At 32.4% G+C, this 17,907-nt stretch overlaps 1 protein-coding gene across 1 annotated transcript in view; it reads right to left on the minus strand.

The window, feature by feature from the left end:
• Ola1 (Obg like ATPase 1) overlaps window positions 1–17,907 on the minus strand; it is a 149,598-nt gene that overhangs the window by 56,691 nt on the left and 75,000 nt on the right. Inside the window, exon 5 of the mRNA XM_015479328.2 lies at window positions 3,886–4,061. Coding sequence (XP_015334814.1) covers window positions 3,886–4,061 — 176 coding nt within the window. The remainder of the gene's footprint in view (window positions 1–3,885; window positions 4,062–17,907) is intronic.

Below are 17,907 nucleotides of genomic sequence, written 5' to 3' on the forward strand. Positions count from 1 at the left end.
TTGCTGGGATTACAGGTGTATGCCACCAAGCCTAACAAGAATTTCTTCTTAATCTTTATTTATAAATTACATGGTCTCTACCATATTTCAAGTTAGTGAAGGTAGAAATGGTCCTTATACTTATGCCTTCTCATGTCTGCATAAGCTTCACATCTCTTACAACATTACTTTTCCAAGTTCAAACAGAAACCTTAAAACACTTTCATTCAGTCCAAAGACAAAATTACAGTTTGATGAATACAGGTCACAAATAGCAAAAGTCAGTGTATATGATTTTAACTCTCTCTTTGGAGGCCACTGGAAGGAAATAATTTCCCTAAATAAATTAACATAAAAACAATACACTGCTATAGGAAGAGATCAAGTAACAGAAGTACAGCAGGTAGAGTCAAAGTGCCTACCTACAGATGTTAACAGGTAAGACACTATTAACTGTTTGATTTATGACAAAGACTTCTCTGAAATAGAGAAAGGACTGTCTTTTTAAGAAGTGGACCTGGAACAACAGGCCTTCCACATGGGAACAACATAACAACAACAAAAAAATCAAATTGGATGACTATCTCAGCATCATCAACAACAACAGAATCAATTCCAGGTGAGAAGCAAAACAATGAAGATTTTAGAAGACAAAATAGGAGATTATCTTGTTGACCTTAAGGTAGGAAAGATTTCTTAAGACAGAAAACACTAACCTTTAAATTAAGATCTGTTCATCAAAAAATACCATAAAAAGAAGAAAAGAAAAGCCAAAGAGCAGAAAATAATTGCAATCCCCTTACAACAAAGGCCTACTGTCCATAATATATAAGTAATTTTCAAAAAATTAATGAGAAAAAGACATTAGTTCAATAGAATAATGAGCAAAAGAGTTAGAACAAGTACTTTACAAAAGTAGATGTCCTCAAAGGTCCAATAAACATTTTTACAGGAGTTCAACCTTAAATAGTTAGGGAGCTGCAAATCTGAATCACAAATACCATAACTATCAAATTGCGAAACAAAAAATCTGACAATACAAAGTGTTTACAACAGGATAAATTCTCTTACGCTATGAAAATAGTGCTATCCAAAACAGTTGATGATATATACATTACTGACTGACTTCTAGATACATACCCTAGACTATCTTTATGTATACCAAAATGTATAAAAATGTTCAATAAAATACTTTGACAGCAAGGAAAATAAATGAATTAATTATACAAAATAACATGGAGTGAAAAACACACAAATATATACATTACAATTCATATTGAATTCAACATCAGGCAAAACTCATTCATACTATTTTAGTATTACTATAAAAATCAGAACATTGGTTAGTGATGGGGAAATGTGGGGGGTACTCTTATTTCCTGATATGTAAGGAGTTTTTTTTTTTTTTAACTAGTATTTGTTTACAACTGTACGTTAAATGATAAATATGCTATTAGTGTATGTTTTTGTATGTTATATTTTATAATTTAAAAAGAAAATGTTAAATAAAAAGGGCAGAACAAAACATTGGCTCTATAGCTAGCCTGATCTGGTTGAAAACTTGATCTTTGTTTTAAGTGTGAAATTTTGAACAATTCATAAAGTACACATATTAAACATGGTATGGTTTTAAAAAGACACTTAATATATTTTAAGTATCCAACAGTGCCTATTCAATAAATAAACATTAAAACATTCAATATTGTAAATGTTAATCTTCTCTTCAAATTGAATTACACATGAATAAAATTCTATTTTTAATAAAAAACTAAAAGAAAATTTTATAAGCCATTTGTTTTTACTGTATGTATAAATATTGAATTTGCTATATAGTATGCATTCTCAATGGGAGTTAATACCTTTCCAGGAGGGGAAAAAATTGGTTCTTGGTGTCAGGGGGCATATATATGGTCCTCAAAAACTCAACCCTATTTGACAAAATCCTACTTATTAGAATTAAATACTTATTAGTATTTAACTTTTCTCACTAGGGAGGAATTAAACTAATTAATTTAAATTCAATTTTTTTCCCTAACAGTGGTAATAATAACAAAAAGGTTGAAAAACATTGAACTACAATTTGTTTTCAAGCAATTCAACCTAATAATAAGGAAAAACAAAAGGTAGAATAACACTTCTTGGAAAAATGATTAAGGAAAAGGTGTTTCAACTTTCCTGTAAACATAAGTTCAAGAGGTGCTTTACAAATGTTAAATGTTGTATGTGAATTTGAGGAAAATAGTTAAAAATGAGAAGGAAATGTTGTTACAAGCAATAACACATTCTAGTTTTCTTCGATAGAAAAATCAGGAAATGGTAGCCTAAGAATATCAGAAGAGTCTGATGCCCTTTTCTCCCATTTAAATAAAACAAAGACTGGCAAACTTACTTTTAAGTTAGTTAACATTTCTGAAAGATCTATGGATATCAGGTAGTTTCAAGGAACAAAAGGGTGACCACAAAAAGGACTTACTCTTGATTACAACCATGCTGGTTGGAACAAATGAATTACTTTCAATCCCAAAATCTTTCCCATAAATTTTTCCTTTTTTTAAAAGGAAGGTGTGTGTATATTGATGTGTGTGTGTATAAGATTTTGTTTTGTTTTGTTTTGGTGGTGCAGGGTATCTAATACAGGGCCTTATGCATATTAGCTAAGTATGTTAACATTCAGCTACATCTCAGTCCCAGGAATGTTTACTCAAACTTGTAATACCCCTCACCATTCTAAACCTTGTACAATTTCTTCAGACAAATCTCTCCATTTTCCATTCTATACAAAGAGGAAATAGATGATTTTAAAAGTTAAAAGAAGTAAAGCAACTTGGGCTTGCTCAATACCAAGGAAAACAATAGCATAACACAGGTTTCCTTATCCCAAATCCAAGTGTTTTTTTTAACCACTAGTTATTGACCATTAGTGTGCCCAAATTTAGAATTAATTCTGTAATTGATTTCTTCCTTAATACTGAAGTTTTGCAAATTTATTAAAAATAAATGAGGAAGGGGAAAGATGGGAAAATCACAGTTTCTAAAAATAAGAAAATTAAAACAAATGTATATGTTAAACTTAATATAGAAAAATTAGAAAGAAATATCATCCCATGACAAAGATGCATTTAAAAGTAACAATGATTTTTAGAAGATATTAATAAGTAAGAAAATGGACACCTAAGGCATGGCCTTTTTAAAAAAAAAAAAATTTTTTTTTGGTTGTTGTTGTTGTAGATGGACAGAATGCCTTTATTTTATTTATTTTTATGTGGTGCTGAGGTGCAGTGACTCATGCATGCTAGGAAAGTGCTCTGCCACTGAGCTACACCCCCAGCCCAGCATGGCTTTTTTAAATGTAAAAGAATTCAATCATATTAAAATTAAAAACCTCAAAACTGATTTAAAATATTTATTACAATGTTACTAATAATATGCTAGAAAACATATCTGAAAAGTAATGACAATGATGCATGTTTTCATTCCATAAAAGATAAAAATCATGTCTACTTAAAGGATGCACTCATTCAGGCAATCCCTATGGAAGACCAATTCTTTCTGTAAATCACTAATTCAAATCCAAGAAATTCATATCCTCAGTCATTTATTTAAATTTGGTGTTTTTCATCATAAAATCATACTTCATCAAACACTAAAATTCAAAGGTCTGCATTGTTAACCACATAAACACTCCATATTACTAACTATGGCTTGCCAAGAACACATTATATAGACTATCATCATGACCCTTGGTTGCTCAAAAAAATGAAGTTTCTCAAAAAAATTTTTTATCAGTAATAACTCTTGCATTCTAAAACCCTGTAACAATTAAGATGTTTTATGTGCTTTATTTTTATTATTTTTTAAATCAAGAAAAAATTTAAGTTTCTAAAGAAGCTGTAAATTTTTACTTACATATTCAGGTTTTAGTTTTTTATCTCCTCCTCTCACAGCGACCTTTTCTAGTTTATCTATAATGGGCCCAATCATTTCCTCATCTTTAAGCTGAAGCTCTTCATGTATTATTTCTATATCTCGAATGGGATCTACACTTCCTTCAACATGCGTGATATCATCATCTTCAAAAGCACCTAAAATGAATTAAAGGGAAGCAATTTAATAAACAAATATAGAAGGTCATTATGATTAAAGAGAGCAGAGTGGAAGATTTTTAGATGTGAGCAAATAGGTTTAGTGAATAAATTATTCTGAATTGTATCCAAGTAGGACAAAATATTTTTTTCCCATTTAGTAATAGCACTGACAGCAAAACAGTTCAAGAGCCTCAACATTTCAAAAACTGACTGAAATAAATAAGTAAAAGTATAGTCCTTACAGAAAAAAATTATGTTCCAGAACTACTGGCATTTCCAAGTTTGGTACATTAAAGGTACTGAATTCCAGGCATGAAAGACTGAAGTTCTAAACCACACTATTAGGGTTTCCAAGGGAAACCAGATTTGGGGGGGGTGGGGGCGGCTGAAATCATCTGGCAGACCTCTTCCCTGCTTCAATCTACTTTATCACTGTGGTTCTGACGGTGATTAGATAATGAACCACTCAGACACACAATTTACACAGCAGCTAATTTCATCGGCCTGATTTGAGGGTATGGTTTTTAGGGGGCTATCAAAGAAGCAGATGAAGGTGCATTTGTCATATATGAGTGACAACCATTCACACTATCTGAACAAAATGGTGCTGGCCCTTATTAGAAACACATGCTATTATCACATATTTAAAGTGCAGTTGAAGCCATAATTTCAAATTGCCAACTGGAAACATAAGGGTAAAACAACCAGATATTACTGAAGCATGTGTACTGACTTTATGCCCTTTTGAAGACATAATGTGGCAACATAATTCAACTGGGATTTACTCAAATTACCAGATAAAGAACAGTATCACAAAAAAATGAACAAATATGAAGAAATATTATAAACAGAAAGCAATGATATATCCACAAAACAATAAACACATTTATAAACAAATTAATTTTATTAAAATTACCAATTTGATTATACTCCCCAAACAATATATTTTCTAACATAAAGTATCTTTACTTTCAAGAGAGGTATCATAGAAATTATAAGAGTTTCCTTGAGTTTGGTAAGACGAACAGTAAATATAGTTCATTCTTAGATACCAAAGACTTGGATGTTCTAAAGACAGGTTACAAAGAATTTTAAAATAGCCAGGCATGGTGGCACATGCCTGTAATCCCAGCAACTTGGGAGGCTGAGGCAGGAGGATCACAAGACCAAGACCAGCCTCAGCAACTTAGCAAGGCCTATGGCAACGCAGTGAGGCCCGAAGCAACTTAGCAAGACCCTGTCTCAAAATAAAAAATAAAAAGGGTTGGAATGTAGCTCAGTAGTAAAATGAGAAGAGAGAGAGGGTTTTAGAATATAACTTCCTAGAATTAAAAATAATGAAGTTGTTTGTATCCTAATGTGGATTATTCAGTAATAATAAGTATATTATTGCAATTAGAATATAAGTATTTAAAATAATATTTGAGTACTTTTGGTATATAACTATCGCCTTATATAATGTCAAATTCATATAAACAAAATTAGTCAGAAATAATGAGGTGTATTATATTTTACTAATAAGAATAAGCACAATGGACCCCCCCCCCCCAAAGCATATTATTCATTTATTTATTGTGATGATTTGAGGCATCTTACACAAATGATACAACCAAACAAACAAATAAAAATTAGCTTCCTGGCAATCTAAGCAAAATTAGTAACCTGGTCAGTTATAGAAATAATAGCTGTCAATGACATTCAGAATGAAAAATAGGGCCCAATGACTGACTATAGTGATGTTTTCAACAATATTTTTACAGTGCATTAGCAGACTTAAAATGGTAATTTCTTCATTACAATCCTCAATTTTTAACCAAGTAGGTAACAGAGAAGGAGTTAGTGACTGTGATTCTTTTGGAAGCATATATATTATGTTTAGTCAAACTTCTTTGTCATAGTTGTGTCTCACTTTTAACTTTTTATAATGAACACACTTTTTTTTTACAAAAACAAATCATTCTTTTGTTTTTATTTAAAAACTATTTACTTTTTAAAAAATATTGATTTTATTTATTTATATGTGGTTCTGAGAATTGAACCCAGTTCCTCACACATGCTAGGCAAGTGCTCTGCCACTGAGCCTCAACCCCAGCCCCCAAGACATTCATTTTAAAACACAAGTAGCAAGTATAAATCTTTATTTTTCAAATGATTGTTAGAAAATTACCCATAAACTAGGCTTAAATTATATTCCATCACAAAGAGTTCTTATCCAGGAATCCTATCATGTTTCCTTTCACAACAAAGTATGTCCTTTTTTCAAACCTTCTTGATTTCACTCTCATTTCCTATGCTTTCCCCTTCTCCTCTGCTACCTGGCAGATGACCTAGTCTTTCTCACTTCATAAGGAAAAATCATGTCATTTGTAGAGAACCAAATCTCCTTTCTGTTTTTCCTCAATCTTTTCTTATTCCCAGCAGTAAAAAGGAAAACACTATTTATTATCCCTGGTCAATCTCTCTACCATTTCTGTTCTGGATCCTATTCCTTCCCACAAAAGCTACTCTGTAAATGAAATGTTTCTTGTATTTCCTGAGACCTCAATCTATTACGCTTCTTTCTCCTCTATTTGCATCATCTCTATTTTCATTAAAACTTTTCCAAGAACATTCAAGTAGCTTAAGATTCTGCATAAAATCGATTATGTCAGTCGCCCTGGACATTAAGTCCCACTCCAGCAACTGTTTACTTTCCTCCAGTTCAGAGCCATACTATCTGAAAAGCTGTCTATGCATACTCTCTCCACTTCTTTATTTTCTATTTATAACTCAACCCACTGTAGTCTGGCATTTGCCTCTACATCGCTACCAGAAATCAATCTCAGAAAGGACCCCACTGATTTAGCCTCATAATGCTAAATCAAACAGCTATTCTTTAGGAAGTGACTGTTCGGTAGCATCTAACTTCAGAGCTTTGAAAGTCTCTTTCATTGCTCCTTTTAAACCATATTCTCCTGATTTTCTGCTATTTTCTCTAGCCATTTATTTTGGGGTCATTCTTTTTTTCTATTTTTGTGATACTAGGGTTGAGCCCAGGGATTCAGGAATGCTTAGCAAGCACTCTACCACTGAGTTACAATCCCAGTCCCTAGGTCATTTCTTTTCTTGCTGTACTTCCACATAAATGTTGATGTCTCTTAACTCTCTTCTCTTACCTACCCCTTTTACATTCTAAGAAAATTTCCATAGAATTCTTCTGTGTTTCCAGTATATTTTGAGGCAACAATAAAATGAAACCAAAAGACTTTTTAGTTATATAAATTATTTCTAATATAAGATCTATTCACGAAGTGAAAAAATGCAAAGTATCAATGTTTATACTAAAGTTGTGAGTTAAATGATGAATTGGCTATTTTCAGTGATTACAAATGGACTGAAAATTGATTGGTTTATTCAATTCACAAAAGCCTGTTTTATTCCATAAAGTCCTTCACAGTTTTATTTATATAATCAGAAATAAAAATATATTTTGAAATCCAGGTCTTCAGAAAACGAATTGCTGTGTATCAGTTCATACATTTAGGTTGTATTCAGTTTTCAAAGAAAACATCCTTGGCTAGACAACTAAAGTACATTGTAAAACACCTGGTGTATCTTTTCTTGCTGTATAAGTATAAGCTTTACAGCAATATTTTATAAACCATCTGTCACAGAAACTTTAATATGCCAAATAGCATGTTTAGAGTTTTGTGGTGAATAAGAGGATATGGGGTCAAGATGGATCTATATGACTTGTGTTTTTTCTATACTCTATACCACTATAAAATGCAGAGATAAAGAATTATTTGGTATATTAACTTCCAGGCTCTCAACACATATACAAACCAATTAATTAATATTAACTAAGCAATGCCTTGCTAAATTTAAGTTTCCTCAATGAAGAAAGCTCCCTTGTACATCCATCAGTGTGCTAAGTCTGTAAGAACTAAAAACAAAGATCAAAACAATAGGATTTTTGGTCTTAATAACATATAATCTAGTTGGGAAAACAAACTAACCTATTAAAAAGGGAGAGCAACATTCACTAGCAAGGACCTTAAATATAATTAATAATAGGTAATCAGCAAAGCCTTTAAGAATGAAAAAATGTTAGTATAGGTAAATAAGTTAAAGGACATGACAAGTAACAGGGAAAAGCATTGGATAAGAAATAAAAGTATTAAATAAACAAAACTCATTGGTCATAGTGAGAAATTGTATTGGAGAGAAGTAAAAGATAAACATTCATTACATCAGGTATGGGTGCAGGACAGGGAGTCCAGATATCAGTGTTAAGTCTGGATATCATCTGCTAGTCACTAGGGAGCCAACAACAGTTCTTATATTAGTAATAAACAGAAAGCAACATTTTTAAAAGACCAGAAATAGGGAACCAGGTAAAAGGGAATTGCTGTACTTCAAATATTGAGAAGAATTGCACTAGGATATTGAGAGGAGACAAAAAGACAGGATAAAAAGTGAGAGAACTAAAGAAAACAATGTTATCTAGAGAAAATCAATAAGTAGGAGGTGAGGGGAGAGAGAAAGGGGGAAGAGGAGGGAGAAAAATCACCATAAGATTTCAAGTAAAAGGTCTTTATTTTCATTATTGTAAAGTCAATGCATGTAAAATTAAAAGCCCAAATCAGGTATGAAAACAAAAGGTGTTATGTAACCAAAGTATAGACTCTAAAAAAAAAAAGAGAGAGAGAAAAATATTACACAAATGTGAAGATCTTAATAATTCAAAATTTCAGGATATCCTGTATGCTACATTATTTCATATTACTTTCCAGTTCGTCCTGTAAATAGTAAATGTTGGGAAAAAAATAGTAAATGTTGGGAATATCTATGCTGTAATCAAGAGTTCCACCAAAATCAGTAAAAGGCTTGGGGCTACATTTCTAAACCAGAAGACAAATTATTAAATACAATGTTAAAAATCAAGACGAATATTCTTCTAAAACAAAACAAAATTTGAATCTTTGAATTTCTTGACCATTCTTCAATGCCAAGTCCCATCTTATGTCTAAACTCTGGTTCCCAACTTCTTTATAATTGTGTGTGTGTGTAAAGTGATGTCACTATGGTTGCCTAGGCTGGTCTCAAACTCTTGGATTCAACTGATCCTCCCACCTCAGACTCCCGAATAGCTAGGACTATAGGTGTGTGCCACCACACTTAGAAGCTCATTAATATTTAAAGAGAAGGGAGTTTTTATTTGTTTTTTGTAGTGCTAGGATCACACCTGAAGCCTCAGGCATACTAGGCAAGCTCTCTAAGAGAGCCATACTTGCATTGGCGATTTATTTAACATCTATAGTGTCATTCATAAACACTGCAATATGCAAGTTATTATTTATTTTTCATAAATGAATGACAAAATTATTACACAGGAGAGGAAAGGAGAATGTAAGTTATTTATTGCGCATTCTAAGTGCTCTGACTTAGAAGTGCAGTTTAAGACCCAATTTTCAGATGTACTTCAAAACTCTAGTCTTAAGATAAAGTCCCTGACATCTTGACAAAAAAAAAAAAACCACCAAAAATCTTGTTAATTATTTTCTCCAAAATTTAAGAGTTCATTTAAACTAAAAACAATATTTTAAAAGCAGTGAATAAAAAAAATTGGGTAAGAAGGATGAGATAAAGACATGGAAAAAATGTTAAAATTGGAACTTACATCAGTGTAGCATCAAGCAAAAAAGCTTTTTGGTTATGACTGATATCATTTAACCAACAAGAAGCAATACATTACAATATTATACAATATAATTCTTTTAAATGTATAGAACACCAGAAACTTCTGCCTAATAGTTACTGGTATTATACTTATATTGTAGATAATTAGACATCCGTACCATTAAGGAATCCTTACAGTCACTTAAAAGTTAGGAATTATAACCTAGAGTCAACACCTGTACTTAATTATATTCAATTGCTCAAAGATTTTACATTTTTAGTTGCTGTAACATATCAACTCTTTCCAAAGAAGTAGGCAGAAAAGAAGTACCTTAATGAGAACTAGCATTCATTTCTCAACAAGATTTTCACTTCTTATTCTATATTACATGATAGACACTTTAAATGTGTAAAAGGCAAATTTAATCAATGATATTTTGAATTATTACTAATTGAGATTCTGCTCTACTTCCCGGTTGCTTTTGCTATATTTACCCTTCTCGATAACTATATTGACCCAGTTGCTTTTGCTATATTTACCCTTCTCGATAACTATCTCACTAACTTCCTAACAATTATTTGGTTTTCTGCCAGTAGAAAAAAATCCCTGTATAATCTGGCCCATGCCACCTTCCATTTTCACTACCACCCACTGTCCACAAATCCTTACCTCAAGCCAAATTCTCTGTAAGCCCTGAACATTCCTCCCATCTGTCATTGTATTATTTATTGTCTATTCCTATTTTGATGCCTTAAAGATATGCGTTTTCTCTTATAAATTACATCCATCCTTAAAATGCATAGCTTAACATCACTCCATCTACAAAGCAATTCTGGAGAAGTTCAGATCCCTGCCATCCCTGACTTGCAGAAGAGCTGCAGAAACTTCTTTGGAATAAATTACAGTAAAAATGATGCTTATTAAATATATTGCCCTAAATATGACTTCTAGGTTAAACATATTACCCTAAAAAATGGTTTCTGAGAAAATTCATTTTTTAAAAATCTTTCCAAGGAGTAGTGTAAGGGAGAAAAAAGGCAAAGAGAGATAGATATTAACAAAAACTAGAAAAATTCTTAACCAAACTAAAAAGGTTTGGGGACATAGCTCAGTGATAAAGCATCCCGGGTTGAATTCCCCAGTACCAGTACTGTTAGCAATCAATGAAGGGGTCAAATAAAGTTGCCGTCATTCAAGAAACAGACTAAACAGCAAATCAGAGCTTTAACTTTTCTAATGTTGATACCCATAATACCACACTGTTGATCTGAGTTGGCATTTCTGTTTTTTAACTTCCATGCTGTTACTCATCCTTCTAATGGAAATGTTCTTCCTCCCCTTTTCTGCCTTTCAAAAACTTGCATATACAGTATGTACAGTCTCGTTCACAGCCTTAATTAAATGTCACCAAAATGACATCTCCATGACAATACATTCTCTGAGCATACCCTATATTTGAATTGCTACAATAATCTATTTATTTGATTTGTAGCAAGTACATCTAGTGTTAGAACAAGTGACTCTACTCCTAGGTACCTAAACCCTAGAATTATGTTGTGCCCTCCCCAGCCCCCGCCAACCCAAGACCATCCTAAATGTCTGTCTGGTTCCCATCAATCAATGCCTTGATCAGAGTTGATACACAACTGGGAATAAAGTAATGAATAAAGGAATCAATAAGTGAATAAATACTTCAAGCATTTACTAGCACTCAGAATTTTTTAAAAAATTGTTAGAGAGGGACTATAGAGTCTAGATGAAGCTAAACATGTAGCACAACAAAGGATAAATTTCACAGCACATGGTAAGATATACAACAAACATTTCAAAGAAACCAGTGCTAAGCATATCAACCACATAAATTAACAAAGAAGGAAAGCACAAAACTTATTATAGACTGCAGACATAAGCAGTTTCCAGTACTTTATCTCTTCACATCTGAACTCAACTATTGGTGATGGATATTCTTTTAGGTTATAAAATGCCTATGAAGATTTCCAGAGAAGTGTTCTTGTGATCCTGCTTTTGCTCACTTGTTTGCCCACACTCCCTTTAAATGATTCTGTTATTTATGTATAAGATGCATAAAGCTTGCAGACGGACTGATCACAGAGTAGTGGATTGTTGAGTACTAAAAAATGACATGAGTTGGGCATAGTGGCACACACCTGTAATCCCAGCAATTTGGGAGACTGAGGTGAGAGAATCCCAAGTTCAAGGCCAGTCTCAGCAACTTAGCAAGGCCCTCAGCAACTTAGTGAGAACTTGTCTCAAATTTAAAAAACTAAAAAGGTTTGGGGACATAGCTCAGTGATAAAACACCCCAGGTTGAATTCCCCAGGACCAAACAACAATTTAAAAAAAAGCAAAAAACAGGAAAACGGCCAAATCTTAAAAATACAAAACTGAATTAACACTGAGGAGCAGCAGTCATGCTACCCAATGGCTGTAGGCCTGAAGGAGGCAGAGAACATGAGCAAACAGAGGCATAGCTGTTGCCATGGGTGACTTATCAAGCATATCAAGTTTGTGTGGGAATGATCCTAAAAGTGTTCAGCTTTGCCCTATGAGAGCAGTACCTCATGTAGCTGCTCTGGGTCTCCAAGGACACCCTCTAGTTCCCAAGAAAAGAGTGGGGACACACGTTCATGCCGAGAGGGCAAGTAAAGCTAAGAAATGTCCTGGCCACCATGAGGAAAGTGATTGCCAAAAAGGGCCAAGCCCCCTCTCCCCTCTGTACATAAAAAAAAAAAAAAAGCTGAGTAGGATCAGTGTCTGCTTTCAAAGATGTTTACAATCTAATAAGGTAGAACAATCAGCACATAATAAATAAAAGAAAGTAAACCCAAGTGGAAGGTGAGACAGGGAGTCAGTATTCAGTACAAGTTGATGGGGGAAAAAAAGCCTCAAGGTTTCAAAGTGGAACACTAGTGTTATACAGAAGCCATTTGAAATTTAGATTCAGATTCACATACAGGTTTTGATGGAAGTACAAATTATTTTTTAATCCCATATTTAAGTGTACTGATGCTGTGAGAAGAAATAAATATTGTCTTTGCTTGAGTTTGAAACTGGTGTTTAAATGCTTGAAAATGTAAACAGTGACAGGTATTAATCAGTCAAGTAAATGGCTGGCTATTAATTTTTAAAATAACCATTTTATAGCCTTTGTTCATAATATCACTGGATTCTGACTTTTACTGAGTTTTCTAGGATACAGAAGACAAAATAGAAGGAATGTAAAAGAGAGGACTCACCAAGAATATATGGTGCCAGAGAGGGTTTGACTACATCCACTTTACACAATGGGGATCACATCCTTGGATCCAAACATACAGTACTATGAAAAATAGATATCCTAAAACCAGACAACATGCTTCACAAAATAATTACATCCCTAAATACAATAACCTACTGTTCTAAAATGGGACTAGAAACATGAAAGGAAGCATAAGGCCTGGAGAGATTAAGAACAGGCAAGCAAATACATTCTTTGGTTGTGGATTGTACAAGGTGGGTCACTGCACCCCACTAATCTTTCCAAGAAACCCATTCTAATTGGCCCAACAAAAGGAGGGATTTTTAGAATGCCTACTGTCATCTTAAAGTCCTTGACAGGTCACAAGATCGTCATCACCACTGATAGTTAAGCCAGAGCAAACAATCACCACCAGGTGGTGCCAAATCAAAGCCAGAACCAGAATGGATTTGGATGGGCTTGAACCTTGTGACATCCATCACACCCCTGTAGCTATCAGTGCAGGTTTACCCCTGTCATTTCAGTCATCTGGTGAAAAAGTAACCTCACATTTTATGTAACTGAAACTTCTGGACCCAGAAAACACTGTAGCAGAGAAGGGGTGGTTACTGTGTTATATTCTTTTGGGAAGAGGGGGGCAGTAGAACTGGATTTGTGTAAGAATACTAGTTACAAATGAATGAATTTTTAAAAATTTGCTTTATGCCATTTCATTAATATAAACTCAGATACAGTCTTAGCAATAATCAGGAAATCATAAAGAAGAATTCAGTGTACAAAGAGTTAAGGCATAACTGATACTTTAAACAGTAAATATGAATATGATTAATGTTTTAAGGCTTTCACATGGCTCTACTAATTACCATGATCTTCAATTAAAGTGAAATGATATGGGGTTGGGGTTGTGGCTCAGTAGTAGAGTGCTTGCCTAGCATGCTTGAGGCACTGAGTTCAATCCTCAGCACCACATAAATGTAAAATAAAGATGCCCTGTCCACTTAAAACTAAAAAAAAAAAAAATTAAAAAAATAAAGTGAAATGATATAATATCACTAATCCCCCTGAAAAAAGTTATATGATTCTACTAGCTCTTTTGTCTTCACAACTATTTTGTCTTTAGAGCATAAAACATGGATTACAGTAATAAAGACAACCTCCTAACCCCCAATGTAAAATTGAAACCAAAAATTCTTTTATTGATTTAAAAAAATAAATAACAGTGGAATGCATTACAATTCTTATTATACATATATACCATAATTTTTCATATCTGTTTGTATATAAAGTATGTTGACACCCAATTCGTGTCTTCATACATGTGAAACCAAAATTTTTGATGTTTCTCTAAGCTCCTTTAAGAATCGCCTCAAATTTTCCAGTGAAAGACTTCATGAAAACTTATTGCCTTGCATTTCCATTCTATCACCTCCACCACAAGATTTTTAGCACTGCTTATATGTTATACCTGTCAAGATCTGATGACTGTATGTTATGTATTCATCTGAACAGAACCACTACACTTAGTTACAGGCTATCATCAACCAATTCATTCTCTTGCTAAAATCAAGTCATCCAATTACTCCTTGACTAATCAAGGCTGTTTTGCCTTTTTCTTTTTTCAAAAGGTACTCAACAGCATAAACAGTTCACTTACAAGAAATGGAAAGGGGCTAATCAGCAGAATTATTGTTTTGCTGCTACAATTTGCAGTATTTAAATTTAGTTGCTGATTGGACTGAAAGTTTTATGATATAGCATATGAAACTAGTTTAATACAACTGTGATGCTGTGTAGCTTGTATTGTCTTGGCATGGCTATGTTGTTCTACTTTGTAATATTCTTTATTCTTTAAAATAAGGATATTTAAAGGTAAGTTTTGGTCTACTTTCCCCTGTTTTATCAACAAAGTTACCTAAACTATTAATTTCAGAGCATTATTTTTAAAGTTAACAACTGTGTGCATACCTACACATGTTTGTTACATGTGTATAAAAACCAAAATCACTTGGATTGTTTTAATCCAGATCTGTTTTTGGCTTCTAAGCAACAAAAACCGAGCAGATATTATTTAATTGTGATTTAAGAAAACAAAGTTTATCTAAAACACATCTTAAGTAAGTTACCTGTCATAGAATAGTGAACGTTACATTTTTAAAATGGGGAGTGTTTGAATAATAAGAATAATCTGAGGCTGGGGTTGTGGCTCAGTGGTAGAACACTTGCCTAGCACATGTGAGGCCCTGAGTTCCATCCTCAATGCTGCATATAAATACATAAAATAAAGGTCCACTGCCAACTAAAAAAATATTTTAAGAAATATTAAAAAAGAATAATCTATACAAAAACTATAAATTATTTTCCATGAGTATTGCTACTCGTATCTATACAGAATTACTGCAAGAATACATAACAAAGTGACTAAAACTGAAACACTAAAAGAAAATCTTTTTAGATTGTTGTTTATATTTATTATAAAAAAATATTTAAAGAAAATACATCAAACCATGATTGAAATAATCAGAAAATTTTGAAAAAAAATCGGGATACAGTCTTTTAACTGAGATTTCCTGCATTAAAAACAGAGACACCATGAGAATAAGAAAGATAGTAGGATGGAGTAGACATAACTTTCCTATGCTCATATATGAATACACAACCAGTGTAACTCCACAACATATTCAACCACAAGAAAGGGATCAGAATTTTAATGAGTTCTACCTTGTATAAAAATAATGTGTCAAAATACACCCAGCTGTCAAATATATCTAAAAACAATAAATAATTTTTTAAAAATACAGAAATACCTTAACCAAAATGACAAATTTGACTTTGTAGAAAGAAGTAAATCAATTTTTAATAAAATTATAAAATGTTACACTAAAATGTCATGGCATTTTAAAAACTTTAATCATGAACAAATTCTTCATGTTGTAAAACAATCCTATGCACTAAACATCAACCAGAACATACATCAAAGAAGGAAAACACAACAGATGCAAATAGAATTAAAACAATTTCTGAGTCTTTTATATATGAATATAAACAAATAACATTACATGTAAGTAATTCTTCATAGGCTTATATTTTGCATACTAAGATGTATCTAGAAATGAATTCTATACAGAATTATAAAACTATACTTTCACTATATGTCTGATAGTCTCATTCAACACATACATAAACATTTCAGAAAAGTCTTAATTTCACAAATGCATTGATAAGACATGTCAGTACATTTTAAATGATCTTTCCATCATCTTAAAAAATGCTAACATTTTAACAAATTTTTATAAAAGACTCAATCTGTATGTATGCTGAAATTCAAAGCAGCAAGTAAATTAAGAACCAAAATAAATTACAGAGCACTAATATTCTTATTTCTTTTTTAGCACTTATATTTTTTAACGAATATTTCTCAGAGTAGGCACACCTGCCAACATATTAAAAATAAGTAAAAATCAACTAAAGTGATAAATCAAATGCCATGGTAGACTTGACTTCTTGAGACAGCATTTTCAGCCGTCTTTTGTGGCTTTGTTTGGCGCCATAGTCCTTTAAGTTTTGTCTTCATAAAGCCCTAACTAGTTGTAATCATTTGCAGCCTAATTGTGGACATTTATCTGCTTTTCTTATGCATAGAACATAGCTATTAAAGCTGAATGGTGATGGTGTGAAGTATAGGTTAAATTGGGTGAAATTAAAGCAAATTACTCCGGGATGTGGAAATCTGAAAATAGAAACCACCAATGATTTGCAACCCTCTTGATGATCAGCTTCACAGAACCCTAAACGACAAGAAAACTTACATATTTTAAAGTTAACTAGGTTTTTAAAAATAATATGTATAAATGTATTTTTAACTACATGTACTGCTTAGAAATGGTGGAAAGATTATTTGTTTAACTCAGCTGCAATGTTAAAAAGATCTCAGGTTTCTATTTTAAATAGTGCAGTTCATTTTTAAAATAAGATTTCCTTTCCTCCATACAAATTTTTACTTATAAGAATGCATCCAATTATATTAAAAATAATAAATACAATATTATGTCTTATTTTGGTAAGTTTTAATTCTGAATAAAAATATTAACACTAGGGATAATAAAGACTGAACATAACACTGAAGTTATCATAACAAAAGCAAATTAACAATGTAAACATAAGTATTATATCTATACAGTTATTTATGCATGTCATATATAAATCTACAAGTAATTAGATTTATATGTATATACAGAGACCTAGCAATACATGTAAAACATCAAAATTTAGGAACTTTATTTTCATTTATCTAAAATCTTACTGCTTGACTCACAGATTTGGATAAAGACAAAAAAGACATATCCATTTCCACCTTGCACGTTCTTTTAGGCAATCAAATAACATAGTATAAAAATTTTACCAGATCATAATCTAGACAAGCTTACTTTAAAGGAGAAAGAAAAACATTTCATCAATGAAATGAATATCTTGCCTTCTTTTATTGACAGCTACATAAAAAGTCCATTTTAGGTATCTGAAGGGAGACAAAATTATATGACATGGCCCATACCTTCAAAGAGCTTATAGTCTAGTTGGAGACTAAAGTAACTAACCCACAGCTCATGAAATGGTATCCACATAAAGAGGACTCCTGATCTCAGAGATAAGACAGAAAGAGGAAAAGGAGGATGAAGGTAGAAGTTTCACAGAAAATATGACCCTTAAGGTACAAAACTTTGCCAGAGGTAGGCAAAGACAAGGGTGAAATCATAAGGTTCATGTAAGACACAAAGTATAAACCTGTCTGAGGAAAATTTAGGAAAATAAAAAAAGTGTGCCAGAAAACATATTAATATTTACAAAAATGAAAAATCTTGAATAACCAGGTAGAAAGTGGAATTCTCAGGAAGGCATGAATATTTTACAAGAGGCAGTAATATAAT

The sequence above is a fragment of the Marmota marmota genome, unplaced genomic scaffold, assembly GCF_001458135.2.
Source record: "Marmota marmota marmota unplaced genomic scaffold, marMar, whole genome shotgun sequence".
NCBI lineage: Eukaryota > Metazoa > Chordata > Mammalia > Rodentia > Sciuridae > Marmota > Marmota marmota.